The sequence below is a fragment of the Halichoerus grypus genome, chromosome 6 (genome assembly GCF_964656455.1).
Source record: "Halichoerus grypus chromosome 6, mHalGry1.hap1.1, whole genome shotgun sequence".
Classification (NCBI taxonomy): Eukaryota; Metazoa; Chordata; class Mammalia; order Carnivora; family Phocidae; genus Halichoerus; species Halichoerus grypus.
Window position 1 is genome coordinate 128,945,503 of NC_135717.1, and position 20,978 is coordinate 128,966,480.

Below are 20,978 nucleotides of genomic sequence, written 5' to 3' on the forward strand. Positions count from 1 at the left end.
CTTTTAATTGTAGAATGCATCTTTGTTCTTTGCCTGACCTGCAGAGTGACATCACTCCCTTTCTTCCTGTGTGCTGGCTTTGACACAAGCCAGATGGCTGAGGCCATCGGTAGGCGCGCAAGCCGCCTGGTACAGCAGTTGATGAAACAGAATAGGAAGACGTTTTATGGTCAGCTGTGGGAGCACAATGAGGCTGCAGCTTTGCTAAGTAATTACATTTATCGTGCACACTTTATTCCTCTCAGAGAAGGTCACCAGGAAAAAAAAATACATTTTTATTTATAGTGTTGTGAGGTATAGACCTTTGATCTTTTATTAGTCAGTAGTCTGCTGCAAAGGAATGCTCTTTTCCCTGCTCTGCAGTCACTCGTGAAAATGACATGTTTATTTATGTTTAATGGTTCTTTTCAGCTGTGCATTGTGATACTTACCTTCCCTCTTCCTCCCTTTTGTCTCCAGTTAGTAACACAAAAATATTTTAGTTTTGTAGTGAGTTTAGTTTGGAGAAGTCAGAGTTCAGGTATGTTAATACAAGCAGATTTCTGTCAGATATACTCCAGAGTGATTTGGTAAAATATATTACTGTTTATTATGTGTTTGTTCTTTAAGGATGTCAGAAGAGACCAGGAACAGACTTTTATTCTGGGGGGATGAGGGCCAGGAAATGAATAAGACATTCATTTTACATCCATTTTTGGACATGTAGTGATTAAGGTTCACTTATAATGCCAATTTAAAATAAATTATTAAAAGTATTAGCTAGTTTTTTCCATCTTCATTTGAAGTTAATCTTTAGTAATTGAAAGACTGCACAAAACTTTAAGAAAATCCTAACTGAACTTTTCTCTGAAGTTTAACACTCACACAATTTTGAGATTCTTCCATGTAGATTCATTTCCAAAACCTTTGAAAATATTTTTACCCTTTTTAAGGTTAAGTTGTAAATATTATTCACAGAATTGACCTTGAAATTATAAATGATAAAATCGAATTAAAATTCATATTTGCTATGCTTTGCTCAAACTTAACACTTTCTAAAGTGAAGTCTCCTAGTTGTCTGTAGGTTACTTGGTTCTCTATTAAAAAAAAAAAAGAAACTAACAAAAGGCATCTCTTAATCTTCCAATATTTTATAGTCTTCTCCAGGGAGGGAGATTTACAAAAAATTGCTGGAAGGAGGCAGCATGGTGTAAGGAAAGAACACGGCTTTGCAGTGAGATATAACAGGGTTTTCTAATCCTTTTTCCACTGGTTATTTGCTTTGTGCCCTTGGACCTTTGAGCCTCGATTTCCTCACATATTATTGGGGGATAAAACCTACCTCATAGGTTTATTGTAAGAATTAAATGATACAATGTGTATATTGGGCCCCAGACAGTTCCTGTCACATGGTACGAACTCACTCCATAAATGCTAATTCTTTTCAAATGTTTTAAACTTCGTCTCTTTTCTGACCTCTTGCAAAATGTGTTCACAGATTACACTTTTATATCATGTGTATTTTATTCATAAGATATAAATAAGTCTGGGTTGAAAGTAAGCTCACCATCTAAAAAATAGGCATTTGAAATTTATTACCACTGTGTGTATGGGTTCAGTTCCAGATAAAACTGTAACCATCAATTGTGCAATGAATGTGTTTAACATTTGTGATGTTTTAATTTGTTTTTGTTTTCTTTTTTCTCCTACTCAGCTCTTGCCCCTGTTCTTTGCCTCTCGTTCTGTTGGTGAAGATATCACAGTGATGTCTGCATTCAACCTGCTGCATTTGGTGACAAAGAGCCAGCCAGCAGCCCTGCGAGCCTGTGGGCTTCCCTCAGGTTGCTGCTTCTTGTCCTGTACCTAGTGAGGGCACTGGTCTGGGGGGGTGTTTCTGCTGCAGGAAATGATACACCAGAATGCTTTGCTAAATTCCGTTTTCTTTCACTTGGGCCCTAATTTGAAGACGGAAATCGGTTATAAATCACCACTCTACTTTGAGTAACATTCATTTCCACAGTCCTTATAACCCTTGGAAACATTGTCCAGTTTCTTTGCTCAGTCTATAATTGTCATTAATATTTCATGATATCTTCTTGTTCTTTAATGCACACTACACATCTGAAAATCATAATGTTCATAAGAGGCTGGCAGTCTTCATAAGAAACTGCCCCAAATCACACGAACAGGATATTCATCTTGTTCAGGATAATGAAAATGCTTTTCATTCCACATGTGGCCATTACTTTGGGAAAGGAAAAATGAAAATGAACAACTTTAGTATAATAAAGTTATTTATTATAGTTAAAAAGAAATGATGAAATAAACAAAATCATGTGTCAACTGGTTCTTAATTTAGAACCACTATACTTTTAAAAAATGTGATTATAAGCATGTACACAAGTGAAGCATGAAAGTCCAAAATTTCAGCATGTGACTATAGTGTAAATTTAACATTTTAATTTTATTATGAAAATCACAATGGTCAGATATTTCCTGTGAACATTATTTTCAATATTATTTATATTTTCTATTAATGTACATGTCTCTATTACTATATTGTATAGAGAATTTAATTCCAGCTCATTAAACATTCATTGAATATTAACTCTGTGTGCCAGGCATCGTGTGAAGCAGTGAGGATACAATGATAAACAAGATCAGGCTGATTTCTTTCACTAGCAAAAGGTGGAAATGGCGTTGTGTGAGGACCATTGAAACATATGGTGATAGGACTAAATAAACGGTGTTTATACCTGGGATGTTAGGGGAATTAAGAGAAGGATGGCCCTAGCTCTTGGGTTAGGAGCAAAATTTTTGTAAAGGAGGGAAGGTCTCTGAGGTTAGGAGGACTTTATGGAGGATATAGTTTTTAAGCTGAACCTCAATCTATGAACATCAGTTAGCCAAGGAGTGGGAAGGACAATTCTAGGCTATGGAGTATCAGGGGCAAGACATGAAGGCCTGAAAGAGCAAGGTATGTTCAGTGAGATGCAGGTTATTTAATATGGATAGCGTGGGTGGGCGAGGGCAAGTGCAAGAGGCGAGGCAGGAAGGTAGCCCAATCATGAAAGGCCTTATATGATGTTTTAAGGAATTTAAGTCTTGGGGAAGGGAAGCAGGGGAAATAACATGACTCGATTTGCATTTTGTAGGGATTATTGATTTAGTATGGTGGAAGGTCAGTGCTGGTTCCATATGTTTCTATGAGAAGGCTGAGGTGGCAGCTTGATTCGAAGGGTAGCTAAGACCTTTGTCTTGAAGCGGTATTTGAGTAGTAAACGTGTTTGTTTGTTTTAAATAGATTTTGTATCTATTTGTGATGACTTGAGAGGCTAATGAAGCTTAATGCATGACTCTTTCAGTTCTTTTGCCTCCCTGAGCCAGCCATGCCCCCGAGTGCCCCCACAGAGAATACTGGAGGAGTTTGAGGCTGGAGGGACTCATGAAATGCTGAGTCTTAGCAGTGGTAATTACAGTAGGTTTGGAAAGAAGGGGGATGGGGGAAACTGGGTGGCTCAGTCAGTTAAGTACCTGACTCTTGATTTCAGATCAGGTCATGATCTCAGGGTCTTGAGATCGAGCCCTGTGTCGGGCTCCGCGGTGAGTGGGGAGTCTGCTTGGGATTCTCTCTTTCCCTCTCCCTGTGCCCCTCCCCTGCTCTCTCTCTCAAAAACAAATAAACAAAACAAAACAAAAAAAGAAAGAAGGGAGATGGATTTGAGAGATTTTTAGGTTGTAGAACTGACAAGGTTTACCTGCTGAATTGTGTATGAGCTTGAGGGAGAACATCAATCAATGTAGTCCCTGTATCATGTGGAACTTTTTCCTAAGTATATACTATATATGACAGTGGGAGTATGAAAGTTATTTAGTTTATACATAACCATGTTTTCCACTGAAAAAAGCCCCAAAGTGTGAGAATACCAGTAGTGTTCTGTAACATGAGTTTTCTATACACAGAGGAGCCTAAGTATTTAGAGACACCTTATTAATAAATAAATTAATTAATGGTGTAGTCTTTAAGATACTAGAATCATGGAATTGAAGGATTTCATAATGAAATTGTTTAATTGAGGTATAAGTATCTTTAAATTTTGGTATCAAAATGATTCAAAGATAAATTCAACAAAGCTGATAATTCCTAAGCAGTAGCCATTATGCATAGTGCTTAAAAATACAGATTCTGGGGTTTGACTGAATTTGAAGTCTGGTTTTGCTACTTAACTAGCTGTGTACCTTGGCTTCCTTGTTTGTAATATGGGGGTTAATAATAATAGTCACCTGAAAGGTGGCTGTGGGGGTGAAATAGCTTAGGATGTGTTAAGTGCATAGAACAATGGCTGAGATTTAGTAAGCACCATATATAAATGTTGACTGAGTTCACTATAGACCTTTCTTTCTTTCTTTCTTTTTCTTTCTTTCTTTCTTTCTTCCTTCCTTCCTTCCTTTCTTTCTTTCTTTCTTTCTTTCTTTCTTTCTTTCTTTCTTTCTTTCTTTCTTTCTTTCTTTTCCTCCTTTCTTCCTTTCTTCTTCCTTTCTTCTATCATCTATCATCTTTGTATTTTCCTAGTACAATAGACTTTTAAGAACATATATGTCCTATCTTTCATTTAACTATTTTCACTTTAATAGGAACCACAAATGCACTTTCTGTTTGAGAAATAATCATCTCAATCTGTTGTTTTTATCTCTTCCTTTTACTTATACATCCTGCCGAACCAGAATTCAAGTCCTATAAATATACATGTTTCTTTTATTCTAACTATCCAGTACTGATGGAAGCCAAAGTGTCTGTCTTTCTTGATTGCAAATCCATTTTAATTTGATAGATGAATTGGCTAGAATAGTATTCCATAATGCCTTAGTCATTAAAGCACCACTTACTTTTTAAAGCATTATGAAAGTCAGTCTTTCCAACATTTACATACTTTATGACTTGAATATTAGTAAAATCGTTACCATCCATTTATCTAAGAGAATTGTATTCTTAGAAATACAGGAATGTTGAAGAAATTAAGTTCAACAGTAATGAAACAAACTATATTTTGAAAAATAAAAGTGAAGTTGAAGTGGGAATGCTAGTTCCTATTACTTCATATAAGTAGGGAGGGAAGAGGTCAAAATTGGAGATATAGGAAATTAAGGGGAAAGTCTGGAGTCTTGCTTTAATTTACTGTTCCCTGGTCAAAATCCATTACAGCAAAAAATCTCTGTAAATCAAAAAGATTTCTGCTCCCTTAGCCAGTACCCTACTAATTTCAGGTATTATTCAATACAAAATAATTCCAGAACTAAAAAGTAATTGAAACAGGCTCTTAAAATTGATTATAACTGGATTGACCTGAATGGAGGCCATATCCCAAAAGAGTGACCTATCATTTTTCAGCTTTGACTTCCTTTACTTCTTATTTTTAAATAAAGCATAATTTTAATTTAGAGCTTATTAAGTGCATCTGAGTTATGGTTCACTCATGTTTGTAATTAAAGGTAATTTCTTTCTCCCTCAGAATTTTTTCTTAATTTCCTATAACAGTTTCATTTTGTATTAAAAGAGTGCTGGGGTAGGAGTCAGAAAACTAACCACAGCCCTGTCATTAACTTGTGTGACCATGAACATGACTGTGAACCTCTTCAGATTTCAGTCTCTTTATCTTTAAAACGAAGAATTCAAATTAGATCATCTATATAGTTCTGAGATTCTGTGATTTTATTAACTGTTGTTTTTACTTTTGGCTCTGGCTTAGTTAAATCTGGAAACTCAGTACTAATTAATGGCTGGGAATTTATAGAAAAATCTGCTAGGTTGTGGTGGGAGGACAGAAATCTTTTCCATGTTTGAACATTAGAATTCCTCACCACTCTATCAAGACTGAAGCATTATCTGAGGAGGGATTAGGAAACACAATTTTATACATAGTTTCAGTGCTTGATAAAAATTAAGTCTAATTGTAGTTTAGACTAGATAGCATGGTAGCTTTCAGCCAAGTGAGAGTATTTGTCTAAATAGTACTAATTACAGTGATAAATTATACTTTTCTCTAACATCATACACATAATATGTGGTTGTTACTTGACTTCATTGGTGTATTTAACAGTCACCATGAATTGAAGAGCCACATGGCGGTTATGTAGTTCGTAAAGATATCATAATATTCTAATGTAGAAATTAGAAGTCTTAAAGAGAGATATTTTGCAAATAGTGTTTGCAAGTCATAGAATATCATCTGTATAACTAGAACTCTCCAGAGCTTAGCACAATGCCTGGCACTTAATAAATATTTGTTAAACGAATGAATAAACATTTGGAAAGTTTACATGTAGGTGAAGTGATAGCTATAACAGAGAGTACACATTTATTTGAGACTCTTTTGCATGGGAAGATTAAAAGTAAATTTCATGGTTTGGTTGCCTTTTGAATATATTATGAAAAACAGTTTCTTTTCTCTTTTCTCACTTTGTTGCATTTAATACAATACAGTTGATACAGTAGGTATAAGACACATTGTAGCTAAACAAAGAGCAAAAGAGTGGTCACAGGGATTCATTGTGTGTTATCCATACTTGCTTTTACTTTTTCTCTCAAACAGTTTGAGTTTTAGTGGTAGATAAACTGTTTGAGGAAGAGAATAAGTACATATTATGCTTATTATGAGAATTAAGAATTCTGGCTCTTTTGATCACTTTTCTCTGGAGCACGTTAATGTTGTTTGTTATGCTTTAAATTTTCCATTTGTAAAGAGGAACTACAGCAGACATGCACCAAAGCGACATGCATAAGTAAGAATACTATCCAAGTTAGAGCTGGCAACAGCTCATTAATGGCGTCCAATGTTATGTTTATTTACCCTTTTTAAAAAAAGAATTGAGGTCATCAGTATGCTTGCTGTTCATCTACTGCATAGGTTGGCTTTCTATGCCAGTTTTATTTTGTAACCTTTTAGGGTTATGAAAAGATGAATCATCTCCATGATTCTTTGATAAAAGTTATGACTCTCCTCCCCCAGAAAGTACATCTGTGAACCTACACACAATTTTTCATATAATTTCATTTTTTAACATTGTTAGATATTCTGAAACCCTTAAGGGAGGGTTCTTTGACCACAGGTTTAGAACCTGTGTTCTAAACAATATACACGATACCAACATAAAAACGGATTAGAACATAGTATATCTGATTTCTTTATTGATACCACCAATGGAATTCTCTCCCACGTGTTTAGATTAACGCCCGCCATTTTTCAGTTTCACCATTGTCTTACATGCTCATCTTACCTAACTTCTTTAATTATATTAAAAATGCTTTAGGGGAGATTTTTTTTTAAAGAAACAGATAATATTTAAAAAATAGACATACAAATTTCAACTCACATAATTCACAAAATAATTTGCAATTAATTGAATTGTACCCACTTTTTCCGGTAGATGGCACTAGATTTACGTTCTTTCACAGCATGCAAGTGTACTGATATCATTAGCACATAGGTACATTGTGAAAACTTAAACAAAAGTATGTAAAGAATATCCAGTTAAGAACATATGGATTTACAAACCACAAGTTTTTCTGCTTATATTATGTTCAAACAATATTTGTAAAGTGCAAAACCTTTTTCCATTTTCAATAGGATTCCAAGTCCCTTATGCTTGGACATCTCATCGAAATTGTCTTTCATGTGTAGACTTTCTATAAACTAGAACAAGTTTTCATAAATTAACTTATCTTAAATCCAAATAGCTGATTTAACAGTAATTTATAGCATTATATGCAACTAAATTTTCTTCAGCAGACCACCCAAGAATGAAAGAAAATTTCACATTTTGTTTTGCTGTGTTTTGAATATTTATAGAATCTTGAAAATGTTATTAGTTTAACATGTTGATTGTTACGCATGAATTAAGATATTTTTGGAAACTAAGAAAAATTATATTTAAAATGTTGATTAATGAGTACTCTGATGCAGCTATATTTTTTCTAAAACAAAATGTTTAGTAGCTCTATGATATAATAAAGTTTTAATGTTAATGTTGAAAACTTGCTGTATGACATCTAATTCCCTACCATATGAGTTTTAAAAATTATTTGTGCACAAGGCTAAATTATTATAGAACAATACATCTGTATGAATAAGGTGTTGGGCATATGGTTTGTTAAATGTGGATTTTGTTAATTTTTTATAAATATGGAATAAATTCTTCATATATACATTAATAATTATAAAATATGTAGCAACATCTAGTAGCAACAGAGATAAAAATGGGCATGAACAAAAGATAAAACAGATTTTAGCCTGAGAAACTCACTGGTCAACTAATTAACAGTGACTGTAAAGAATATAAAATGTATTATGAGTTCTGAAAACAAATGATAATCCTGCAGGGTTAGATTATCTAGACAATATGGATTTCTGAGGAATCTTATAAGTAGAGTTATTAGATGTTTATCTATCTAAACATGTTCACAAGAATGTTACCTGTCAGATCATATAGAAGGATTTATTCAAATAAGCCTGAGCCACCTTTTGCTCTCAACAAACATGTTTAATGAAGAAATGAGGCCTGTATGGCAGTTCACAAAGACTCACTAATATTGAGGCCAGATACTTGATGAATTGTCATTTTCAGTCTTTTCCAATTTGTAGCTTCATCCTAAACATTTTGTTTCAAGGTTAAATTTCTCATTGCTGCTTTTGCTAGATACATTTTAATTTAAAATGCTTTAAAAAAGATTTTACTGAGATGCAATGGCAAATTATTTCTAATTACTTTCTGTGCCTTTGCATTTAAAATCAACCATTTATTTAAAAATTTAAAATTTCCATTCATTTATTTCAATTCCCTATTTTTTTTCTTTTTTTACATTTAGTATACTTGCACTTGTATTAGCCACTTAAAATGTATGTCATAAAAAATATACCAGGGAATGACAAAGATATCAGTTATTTAGGTGATTTATAAGAGCTATACATTTATAGAATTTAAATTTATTCAACTACTATGATAAGCATTTCCTTCAACACTAGATATATTTATCATATTCAGCCACATAATTGCAAGCAAAGAATGGAGTGCTAATTTAAATCATTAGATTATTTGAATTTTAAGTAAACAAAGAAAATCCAAAATTCTATAGCTATAGTTTTCAAGATTTTGTTTTGTCGTAGAAGTGCATTTTGACCACAGAATGAGACAGCTGTTCATATTATATTCCATTTTGATTAATATTTTAATAGTTCTTGTTCAAATTTTAGATAACATTGTTTCAGAGCTTACTATCCTATTACTGGTATTGATGAAGAAACAGATTGGAAGCTTAGTCTGTATTTACTAGCTTGTTTCTACTACCAACTTGCTTTCTGGCCCCATGAATCTGTTTTATGCCTTTTATTCCTGTTCTTCATCTGTAAACTAAGAATGACATAACAATCTTGTCGAATCTTTCACAGTTAGATATAACCCTCAGGTATTAACATTATCTCACATTTCCCGGAAATTTATTCTGTGCCACTTTAAGGGGGAATAAGCTAGAAAAATTATAAAAGGAGGGGGTGGGACATTAAATATGTCTGGGAAAGGTGATGGGTTTGATTGGCCAAAATCTATTTCTAATGTCGGAAAATCCGTGGTTCCTGCAAAGTAAGCTCCAAAAAGGCAGAGATTTTTTTTTTTTTTTTTGCCTCTTTAGTTCACTACTACATCTCAGCAACTAGAATTTTGTCTGTCACATAATAGGTGTTCAATAAATATTTGTGGAATGAATGAATGGGTGTAAATAAATAGCATCCTCTTATGTATCAATATAATGCCACATTGTAAATAATGTGGCCTCTGTTTTTAAGGAATGTATATCCTGGTGAGAAAGATGGCCACTTTGGGTCTGAGTCATTTTGTTATCTATAAGATGAAGTTATATACTTGACGGTTTTATGATTCTACGTAAACACTTCCTCCTTTGCTTCCCTATGGTGGGAGGGAGTAAAAGAAGTGAGAAGCACTGTGCTTCTTTCTGCACAGAATGGCAGACTGGTTCTTGGAATAGGATCTGAAGCAATGACAGTTCTTCTGAAGGATATTGAAGGAATGTGTAGATGTAATTAGCAGGAAGTGGTAGGGGTGGGGGATGGCGGCATGGGGGTGGGAATGGACTGTGAGCACATGGGTTAGTAAAAGATAGGCATGTTAAAGCACAACAAAGCATGAGTTCAAGAAAGAAATGTAATGAATGAATAAATTAAAGTAGGAACGCGGCAGACAAGAGAGCCTGGCTCTCATTAACCAGGTGTGTGACCATGTCAAGTAACTTTGTTAGGCCTTGGTTTACTCATGAGAGCTTTGGACTAGAAGTTCCTCATTTCCCAAATTATAACCTGAGGAACACTAATTAATACCCTGTAAAACTGATCCCATTGTCAAATTGAGAAACTGCATACTACCATATTTTATAAATTCTGTTTTTACATTTTATCATCTTGGTAATGAGGACGCAGTTTAAACCGTCGTGTGAGAAAATATTGTGTCATTGGCAGCTCTTTTTACTTTTCTAGTGGAGCATAAAATAATCGTGTGTCGAAATACCACATATTTAATAATGCACATCAATATTAAGAAAATCTCTGAGAAGATCTTCATTAAAAAACCCATGTAACCTTGACTTTTCCAATATGGTTTGAATGTGGAAATTTATTCTTGCCAACCCTCTACCCGCCCCCGCCCCCCACCCTCCCAAGAACAACCTGTTAGCATTTTTTTGTTTATTAGAGCCAGTGTTTTATAGATTACATTTTGGGGAATGCTGGATTAGGTAATCTCTCAGTCTTAAATCCAGAGATTTAATGGAATACTAGCCTATAAGAGAAGATTTGAATGTGGAACTCAAGAGAGGATTCAGAATAGTAATCAAAGAAAAAAAAATCTATCATCAATTATTCTTTTTTTTAATTTCACTGATTTAAAATATTAATGTTGCAATTTTTTTAAGATTTTATTTTTTTAAGTAATCTCTACAATGTGCGGCTTGAACGTACAACCCTGAGATTAAGAGTCACATGCTCCATCAACTGAGCCAGCCAGGTACCCCTATTGTTGCAGTTTTTAAATTAAATTCCAAGAAACATAGCCAAAGGCATCATTTAGAAAACATCTTTTCAGAAAAAAATTTAAATACAAATAATTAAAATGGGGAGTTGAATAAATATTTAAATACAGCATATACTTACTTAGTACTTACTCTTGCCCCGGCACATTGCTAGGTGCTGGGAGTGCAAAGGTAACCAAGATATGTATGTACCCTGTCTTTCAAGGAAATATTGAATAATTCAGGAGAAGCCCTGTGCTTTTTCTTTAGTTGTCTGGGTGATAAAGAAAAATGTAAAAATTTTTACTTTTTTTCCTCCAGAATCTTTCAAATTTTTCTGGAACATACAGACTCAAATTTAGCTATTCATTGAGTGGCAATTGCAGGTTTGTTTTCTGCCCATTGTTTTAGAACTAATTTAGATTTTAAATTTGATTTGGGTGATAATGTAATTTTGGAAATTTATAAAGCTGAGCTCTTAGACAATATAAATTTTATTTTCTTTCTAGTAAAGTATTCTTAATGTTACATTTAAACAAAATTCTGCATCCCTAAGTGAGGGATCCTATCCTTCCTTTTTGTGGGTGGTTATCCCTCATCTTCCCTTCAGTCTGTGCTCCCAAGGGGGTGAGGCAGGATGGGAGAGCGAGCTATTTTTTGCAAGTCTTTTTGATTGCATGTGAAATGTAGAATAGAAATGAGCCTGTCTGCTTTTAATTTTTTTTTTCTTTCCCTGAATGGGCCATGATGTTCTAGTGAAGACCCATACTAGAAAAAAAAAAAATTAAAAACAGGGAACTCCAACTTTGTCAGACATTTCACATGCGATCAGATAGACTTGAAGTTAAGTGACTTTCTCCTCCACTACTGTCACCTGATGATGGCAGTGCCTTTAAAAATTCTCTTTTTACTCATATGCTTTGCAAGCAAGAAAATGCTTTTTGCATCAAGACATGTTTTAAATATTTCCCTAAACTTAGGCTTTATGGTCCACATTAATGTAAAAATCACTGCTATTGGTATTTGCATTACATTCTGAAGAGCTGATAAAGTACTCTAGTTCTTTTAGATACTTAAAGAATGTTGATAAAATTATTGCTACACATGACTTCAACAATTAAAAATTTCCTTATGGCACACAAGTAAAAGAAATGCAAAATGTGGTTTCTATCTTACAGAGTCATTCAGGTGAATGTTTCACCAGGATACATGTAGTGGTAAACCTCTCCACGTCTCCTATCAAGAAAGTCATGCCTCCCTACTTACAAGAACTTACTATTAAAGGCTAGAATTTTAAACCATATTAATAGGCTTTGGATGTTGTGGGAAATAAATGTACTCCCATTGACTTCCAGTGAGAAAATGCTTGCACACATTCCCTTTAATATTAAAACTGCCTTATTTCTCAGCTCCGCAATTTCTCCTCTTCCAAATCTAAATCCATAACTTGATCCTGGCTGTTTTTACTTTGGTAAGTTAGCCGGTATCACTTACGTGGAAGACCATTTGCATTCCCTTCATCAGAGCTGGATACTTACCATCTTGACACTGTACACATTTGATCACACTACATCTCAGCTTTCTAGATGAAGTTCTCTTCCCTCTGTGAATCTTCTCTAACCCTCTGAGCCTATAGATGCTCTTTCCACAAATTATGTGAGTTTTCCATATCCCAGTTACAACTGGACCTAGTCAGTCTAGATGGGCAAAGTTTGAGAATATTAATGTCTTCAATGTTAATGTTAATGTAATGTTCCATACATAAAATTTTGCATATACTTTTACTATGTGACTGCACATTGTTTTGATTGCTTTTCTTACATCATTCCTGCTAGAATGTGTGCTCTCCTAGGATAGGAACCTTGACTTACTCGTTTTTAACTTTCCAGAGCTCATCATAGTTCTTGATTCACTGTAGATGTTTAATAAGTAGTTGTAGGATGTATGAGTTAATATGAGGCTCAACAGTTTATGTTGTCAAAGAATTTATAATCTGAGAAAATAAAGTGGAAACAACTGAAGACATTTGAGAATAATTGCAAAATGCTATTTTAGCCCATGTAAATAGTACCTCACAGAGTAAATGCACTAGTACTGAGGGTATACAGAAGAAAGGAGTTATCAGAGTAGGGATGAATTTATTTGGGTATGTAGACTTGGAAGGAAAATTTCCTTGCAAGTATTTTCTCAGTTTATCTATTCAAACCTTCAGTATGGAAACCAGAGACCAATTTTATCATTCAACTATGCTCCACTAAAACATATGGTCTTGTTTAATTCAAAAAGTTTAAAATGGTATGTTGCCTTGGCATGCTTCTAATGTCCACTGATGTTAATTAGAACTCTGTGCATACATCAATAGAATATAACTGAAACCGATCTGTACAACTGTCTTATGTGAATAGAAAAACTTACCAAAGTAAAAACAGCCAGGATCAAGTTATGGACTTAGATTTGGAAGAGGAGAAATTGCGGAGCTGAGAAATGGGATATCATGAAATGGGATAATTACTATGACAAAGATATGATTTTTCTCACATATAGAAAAGAAAAAAAGTGTTTAGGAAGAAACAATTGTCTTGCTTTCTGGTTCCTAAGACCTGGAGTTTTATTTTCTTTGTGTTATATTTAGGACTTGGAGGATGAATGAAATGAAACTGAACGTAAATGTAAAAACTAAGAATGTTTTTAAAACATGGAAACCAGGTTGAGGTACAAATTTTAAACTTTCTTTAGTTATGGATATTCCCTGACATCACCTACAAGAGCACTCTGCAGGGAAGAGTGACTGGCTTGTTCCAGAAGGGTAAAAACATCATTTGGCCAAAGGATTTTGCTCTCTGGGTCCATCAAAAATTTATCACTGAAAAACATCTATTGAGTATCCTCTTACACATGACTCCAGGTTGGGAATGATAATCCGTAGTCTGAAAGGGATGACATTAATTACACAGAGCAAGTTAGCGGGGACTGCCCTCTGATTCTGGGTTCAAAGTTCAGCCAGTCAGATACTCTCTGAGAGCTATTTTGAGGATAGAACATTGCTAAAAGGATATTCCCTAACATTTCTCTTGGGAGTTAAAAAGTAATGCCAGACAATGTCTGTACTAAGATATATAATTATAAATTTCCTGGTTTAAAAACCTATTCTTCGCATGTTTAAATTGTTGCTTTCTGCCCCATTCACGTTCAGGTTTTGGCACGCGTGTTGCAGTTCCCTGTCTCTGTCTCTACCACTGGAGCGTGAACTTAGTGTACTCATCTCTTGCATTGGCCATGTCCTCTCTGTGTTTAGAAAGCACCTCTTTGGGATATCAGTACAACCAACTTCCTCTCTAGCTTCAAGGCTTTGTCCAATGTTGCCTTCTCAGTGAGCCCTACTTTGACCATATTTAAGGTTACAGCCCTTAACTTCTAGCATTCCAAATCTTCTTTGCTCTGCTCAGTTTTGCCTTTTTCCTTCCTGTGTACTTATTACCTTCTAAGAGGCTACCTAATTTACTTACTTATTTTCATTGTGTTTTTTCTGTCTTCCCCCACCACTGCTGCTTTCGCAGGAGCTCCATGAAAGCAGGATCTTTGTTTTACTTGTATATCCTAAGTACTTAGAATAATGCCAGCATATAATAGGTACTCAATAATTACTTGAAGGAATGAATGACTATATTTCACTTAGCACAGTACCTGGCACTCTGTCAACACTTTTGTTGCCTTTAGAAAACAGTAAGAAAAAAATGTTGTATCAATGGTCCTGTAAGTAAGCCCTGCAACCCTAGTTTCATGGAAGCCACAGTATTGAGGCAAAAGTGTCATGACGTCTTAGACTGCATGTTAATCTTGGGAATGTTTTTCCTATGTAGGTCTACTTTGAGAGAAAAATCAGAATTGGGTACGCTTCTACAGGCATGAAAGCTTTTCTTCCTCGTGCTTGGCATTTTTTTTTCTCAAACCTTTATTGAATTACTGGAATGCAAAACAAACAAACATATATGAAAAAATGGTTCATGGAATACATTTTACATGCTATTCTAAAAATGGACTAGATTTGGCTTTTATAAATGCCCACTTATTTAGAAATTTCTAACACTATCATATCTGGATAGTGTTCAGCTTTCCAATATGACAGACTAATAAGCAAATGAAAATTCAAAGTGGTAATGAAAATTTAAGTATACCACTTTGAAATATAGTAGCAAGCTATTTCAACATGAATTTTACTGTTTAAACCCACTAAACTCGAAGCAAAACAAGATGGTCTTGTCATCTTTTATTTATTTATTATCTTGGGAAAATATTTAATAGTTTCAGTTTTTTCTGATCCTAGGACCAAAACTAAAGTTATGGGATCTTTAGGTCTTGTGTTGTTTTGATTTTTCACAATGAAATGTAAGATTTATGACTTAAAAGTGTTCTAAGACTTAGGTAACAGATCTGATTTACTTCTTAACAGGAAGTTAAAAAGCCTTTCAACGTTTTATAGACTTTGTGAGAATCCCATTTGAACCTTGTCACTGACCCTCTGTTGAAGGAATGAACACAGGGAAAACAGACACTGGCCAGCAGACAAATGTATTCATTTTTCTGGATGTACTGTGGCGATTATTACTCTTCTCCTTTATTATCTTAAGTTGTTAGCAATAGTTCTTGAGCTAAAAGTTATTGCATAATTTAAGAAGAAAGAAGAAAGCTCTAGCATAATTTGTCCTCACAGAATATATAATGACTATGGGCTTTACAGTCAGATAGCCCTGGGTTTGAGCTGATATATCTATTTGCTGTTTGTCCTTAGGAAGCTATTGTACAACCTCTCCGAGCCTCAGCTTCTGTATCTGTAGAATGAGCATAATGTCTACCTCCTAGAATTATTGAGAGGATTAAACATGGTTATGTAAAAATGCCTAGAAATGTGCCTAGCACATAGTTAAATACTCAAATTTTAGTTTTCTTTTAATTCTTATTTTAATCATTTTAAAAGATAATTTGTGAGAAAAATACTGCCCTCAGGGAATTATTATAGAAAAATGATTACCAATAGGATATTGCAGCACACTGAAAGAGTTAACCTGGCTACCTTTGAAACTACACTTTTAACTTCAGAATTTACTGTAATCAGAATGATAGTGTGATAGCGCATTTATTCAGACAGTGTTTGCTGAGATCACTTAGATCTTTGTGATTTGCTGTGATCTTTCGAGCTGACCTGTGAGGGTGTCAGTACATGGTCAGAGAGACTGACTTGCCTCAGGTCACATGACTGGGAAGCAGGCAGAGTCAGAACATGAACTCTTGCTGTCAGTCTGTTTCTACTTAGAGCAAGAGCTTTCCATTGGAGCTTCAAGATAATACTGGCTTTGAGGAAGCAAGCCTCAATGGAACAAGCGTCAATATAAAAAGAGACTTTAGGCATATTTCAGTAAATAAATACTCTTGGATGGGGTTCAAGATGGATCTTATCTATACCAAAGTTACTCTGTAGAGACTGGTGTTATGAGATACCAAGGGGGCAGTATCACTCTCTCAAACATACTTTGTGTTGCACGTATCCACACACACACTCACTTGTGCCTTCGAAGCACTCTATTAAACATTTAAATAAAGGGAAAAATCTTTCCCTAACATACTTCTAAGCCAATTTAGAGGTCGTTGAACAGATGTCATATAATACTAATGTTAAATTACCCTGTGTAATAAGAAAATTACAGCTCCTAAGTGAAGATAGTGAAGGGAAACCATCCAGTGAATTATTCTAGAATTTCAAAATGAAATTATTTCTTCAAAATTAACAGTGGCACCATATAACTTTAGAAAAGTGAGTCTGAGAGGGAGAAGGGAAATCAGAGACAAAAGAGAAGCCTTTCTGTGTTTATATATGTCAGTTTTGGGTTATGACGCTAGAAGAGCTAATGTAATAGTATAGCTTTCAATTGTCCAGGAAGTATATTATTAAACTATGTGGCAAGAAATTTATTAAAATCTGACTAACTGCTCATTGGGTTGTTTAATATAAAATCACAATAGTTGTTTCTAGTCTACATATACTTCCTTTTGCTATTAGGTACACTTTAAAAGCCTAATTATTTGAGAATATGGTATAATCAGAGAATAAAAATGTACAAAGTTCGACAACTTTAAATAAGCACTAGCATTTCTTAAAGAAAAAAAAAACCTCACTTAGAGGTAGGAAACAATATTTATATTTAAGGTTGAAAAGCCAGGATATAGGAAAATTTTGCTAATTTGGAAGATGACCTTTAAGTGCACCAAAACCAAATAATTTGTAGACTGTGACATAGGGCACATTCCTACAAAATTTGTGTGAATACTGCTTTAGTGGTTCTTGAAAGACAAACAAAGAAAGCTGGACTGAAATCTTTATCCCCCTCCCAGATAAGACGGAGTCTGACAAAAGAGCACAGCACTCTTTCAAAGCTTGCCATGAAAACGAGGTCTCTGTAGCACAGTTAATGAGATGGTTCGTGGTGGAAAAACAATCTGTTTTTAAGAATGTTTAGATCAAAAGTAATTTCTAATCTATGAAATAAAGTCTCCTCAATACCCTTCATTCACCAGGAAAGCTTTTATGTTTGTCGTATTTACTTCAATCAGATGTTTTCAATTTTACCTTTTCTCTCTGTACAAATACTTAACGTGGTTCGTCAATACTGACCAACAATTTTATTCTCTTTCTTCAGAAAAGAGAGATTTTTGAGAGAGGGAGAATGAAAAAGAGAGAAACATCTTTGCCTAAACGATTTGCAAGCATCTGTGCTTTAAGCTACTTTTTATGAACACTCCTTAGTAAATGACTCAAGGTAAAAAAGCAGAAAAGCATCCAATGTTAGGAAATTGCAACCCAATACCGTGTAATTTAAACCTGCAGTTGCTTCTCTTGTGCTAAATGACATACAGATGGGTAGCTTAGTTCTCTCAATTTTGGGAACACAATTGGTCTTTTTGTATGAATGAACATAGATCAACAAATTTTGGACAGAATTGTTTAATTCTAATTGTACAGGTTTTAATTATCCATGCCAGGGGAAAGAATACTTTTAACTCGGAGATTTTGTCACGTTAAATTGGCAATTAATGAATCTTTTTGGGCAAAATCAACAGAGATACAACCCTTCCAACTAATAGAGAAATAAAAACAAAAAGATAGCTTTTAAGAAGCCTACAGTGGACGGAGCAGGAACTCGGTTATGACAGTCAACTGAGAGGTAACAAAGAGCAGTTCTGCGTTCAGGCTCTGGAGAGGCTTGCTGTGACAGGACAAACATTTCTCATCTGCCCCTCAGAAAAGATTAAAAGTGTAAGTAGTAGGTGTTTGGAGAAAGCCTAGTGTAACATGGGTTCCACTGAGATGAGAGAGCCACACACCATCAGCGATATGCCCGTCCGCTCTGTGGAAGGTCAGGAGAGGCGCTGTTTGACAGCCCACAGGCCTGCTGCAAGGTGCGACTTTCTGTTTGGCTCTGGTTAGCTATCTTCCTGACTCTGTATGTTCTCATCGAGAATCAGCCGCTCTATCTTGGTGGCCCTGATCCTGGAAGCTGATATGCTTCTTCAATCCCACAATCAGGGGAACCGGTTAGTCATTTTTTTTCCTGGTTTCATTTCAGTGACCTCACATACTGTGACATCAGGTGACTTAACAGTAAAAGACATAGGGAGCATTTCTATTTTAATCAGAGTTCTTTTCATTTCAGAGGAAGTTGAGTTTAGTATTCAGGGGATGAAGCAAGCTTTCTTTTAGTAATTTCAAAACGTGGTAAGAGATTTTTGCACCTAGGGCCAACTGCAGGCCCCTTTCCCACTGTGATGAATGGCAAAAAAAAAAAAAAAAAAAAAAAGGCGATTTTACTGCAGTGAGTAAGGGTTGCCCTGTCTCGGAGTTATATTTCTTTTCAATCATTTGTGTAGGTAAAATAAAATACCACGTATGAACAGGTGTTGTCTGAACATTTTACTGCAGTCTGTATAGGTTGAAATAAAAGCTGCCATTGTTATTACAATCACATTAAAATTATTTCACCATTTGAATACACTTAATCAGTGAAGTCTTCCTAGATATACTTTGCAAAAAGAAGACTGTAGGTCTCTAAGGAAAATCACATTCCCTTTACTTCTTCTCTTTGTCTTCCCCCTGCCCCTATTTTTCTCACCTTTTCTTTGGAACTTATTGAATCTACATTAGTGTAAAACCTTCTTCTGGAGTCTATTAAAGCCTTTCTTGCTGCCTGTTTAACATTGTAAGATACAGTCTTTAAAGACATTTGTTTTTAAGGACTCTACAGAACCTAGTGAAGTGGCTGACAGAATCACAGAGAAGGACAAATTCCTAGTTATGGAAAAATGCATCTTTAGGGTTTAAAAAAATTGGCTGCCATTTAAATGGCCCAGAATAGAAACGGAATGGTGGTTTCAAGCTATTCTGCTAAGTTGCAAAATTATTGAATGGGGAATTATTATTTAGCATAATATGCCCATCATCTTATACACATACAGTGTAAATGTTTATAAACAGGGTTATGCTTTTTGAATTTCTTTGAAGAAAAGGATTTCCTGGTGTTAGGAGACATAGAGGATGTGCTACCATCTTTGGGAATGTTCAGTGAGTTGTTCCCATCCCATGTTGGCATCTTTGGCTGTGGCACCTTGTCAGTGCTCCAGTGGGAGCTCCTGTATCTTGAGAAAGATTCTCTTCAAACTGAGAGAACTAGTCAGCTGCAGTTCAGATAAGTTTGGTGCATCAGGGACCGGTCTAGTGGTTGACAAGTGACTGCAGAAGCTGGGTGGTGGCGGCCAGCCAAAGCAAGTATTTAGGATTCAAACTAAAAAGACTCCTTCTCCCATATCCTCTCTCTTTCCAGGGTCATGTAGGGATAAAAAGAACTGTAAGGTGGTCTTCTCCCAGCAGGAACTAAGGAAGCGACTAACACCCCTGCAGTACCATGTCACTCAGGAGAAAGGGACCGAAAGGTAAGATGAGCTGTAAGAAAAAGTCATTAAGAACTAGTTTTCTTTGCCTTCCCACCCCCTCCCATCCCCCACGGCTCTGACTCCTTTCCCTTGCCATTGAATTTAAAGAATTCTACACTTATTTGCTAAAATCTACAAATTAGTATCCTTGAAAAGGTTGAAAATGGTATTGTTTAGGTTAAGACTAAGTTTTATTTATTCTTTCCCCCATTTAATGAACACTCTATCTTATGTAAAATCACAAGGCTTTTATTAAGGGCCTGTTTTTAGTTTACTACAAAATGTGTGGAAGTAATAGCGATTTAGGTACATTTTTGGGGAAGACATCACAGTAAGCAAAACCATGAGGGACATGGCACTGTGCCAGGATACTGAAATTTTGAAGGTGGCCATTGTAAGTATAGACGTTTTGGCTGCAAAAAGAAGGTAGCATAATTTAGTTCCTTTCTACCCCACTCCAATTTCTTTTTGAAGCACATGTGGAGAAAGTATTTATTGGCTCATTTGTGGTTGGAATGTCAAAAATTTTCAATAACTGCCCTCACATGGCTTTGGTCCTTGGAAGTTCGCCCTAAGTCCTGAAAAAAGAGTTTGTTCACTTCCAAGACGTTTTTAGTGAATAAAGTCTCTCTCAGCTGATTCCAGCTCAAAGGTAACCTGCCAAGGTCCAACCATTTTGTTGTTTAATTTATACCATGGAGGCTGGCATAAGGCTGTAACTTACCTCTGATCCAAATTTATTAATGATGTAACTTCTTGTTTTCATTCATGAACTGAAAGAGTTCTTTACCACACATGGGGGCCTTGTTAGTAGGCAACACTCTCTTCCTGTCACAGTATATACTGTTTACTGAATTTACCAAACGTTGAATCTCTGACAACGTCTACTCTCACCACACAGTGAGCCAGTGGTGGGCTTCAGCCTCAGCCCAGGAGGACCTCTACCCGT

General features: G+C 35.3%; 1 protein-coding gene across 4 annotated transcripts in view; it reads left to right on the plus strand.

Moving 5' to 3' along the window:
- Positions 1-20,978, plus strand: part of MSRB3 (methionine sulfoxide reductase B3) — a 163,559-nt gene that overhangs the window by 27,921 nt on the left and 114,660 nt on the right. For 2 of the 4 annotated variants that reach the window (XM_078076227.1, XM_078076228.1), the window contains exons 2-3: positions 1,694-1,820; positions 19,921-20,029. In XM_078076227.1, coding sequence (XP_077932353.1) covers positions 1,694-1,820; positions 19,921-20,029 — 236 coding nt within the window. The remainder of the gene's footprint in view (positions 1-1,693; positions 1,821-19,920; positions 20,030-20,978) is intronic. The other 2 variants (XM_078076229.1, XM_036094114.2) reach the window with 1 other exon arrangement.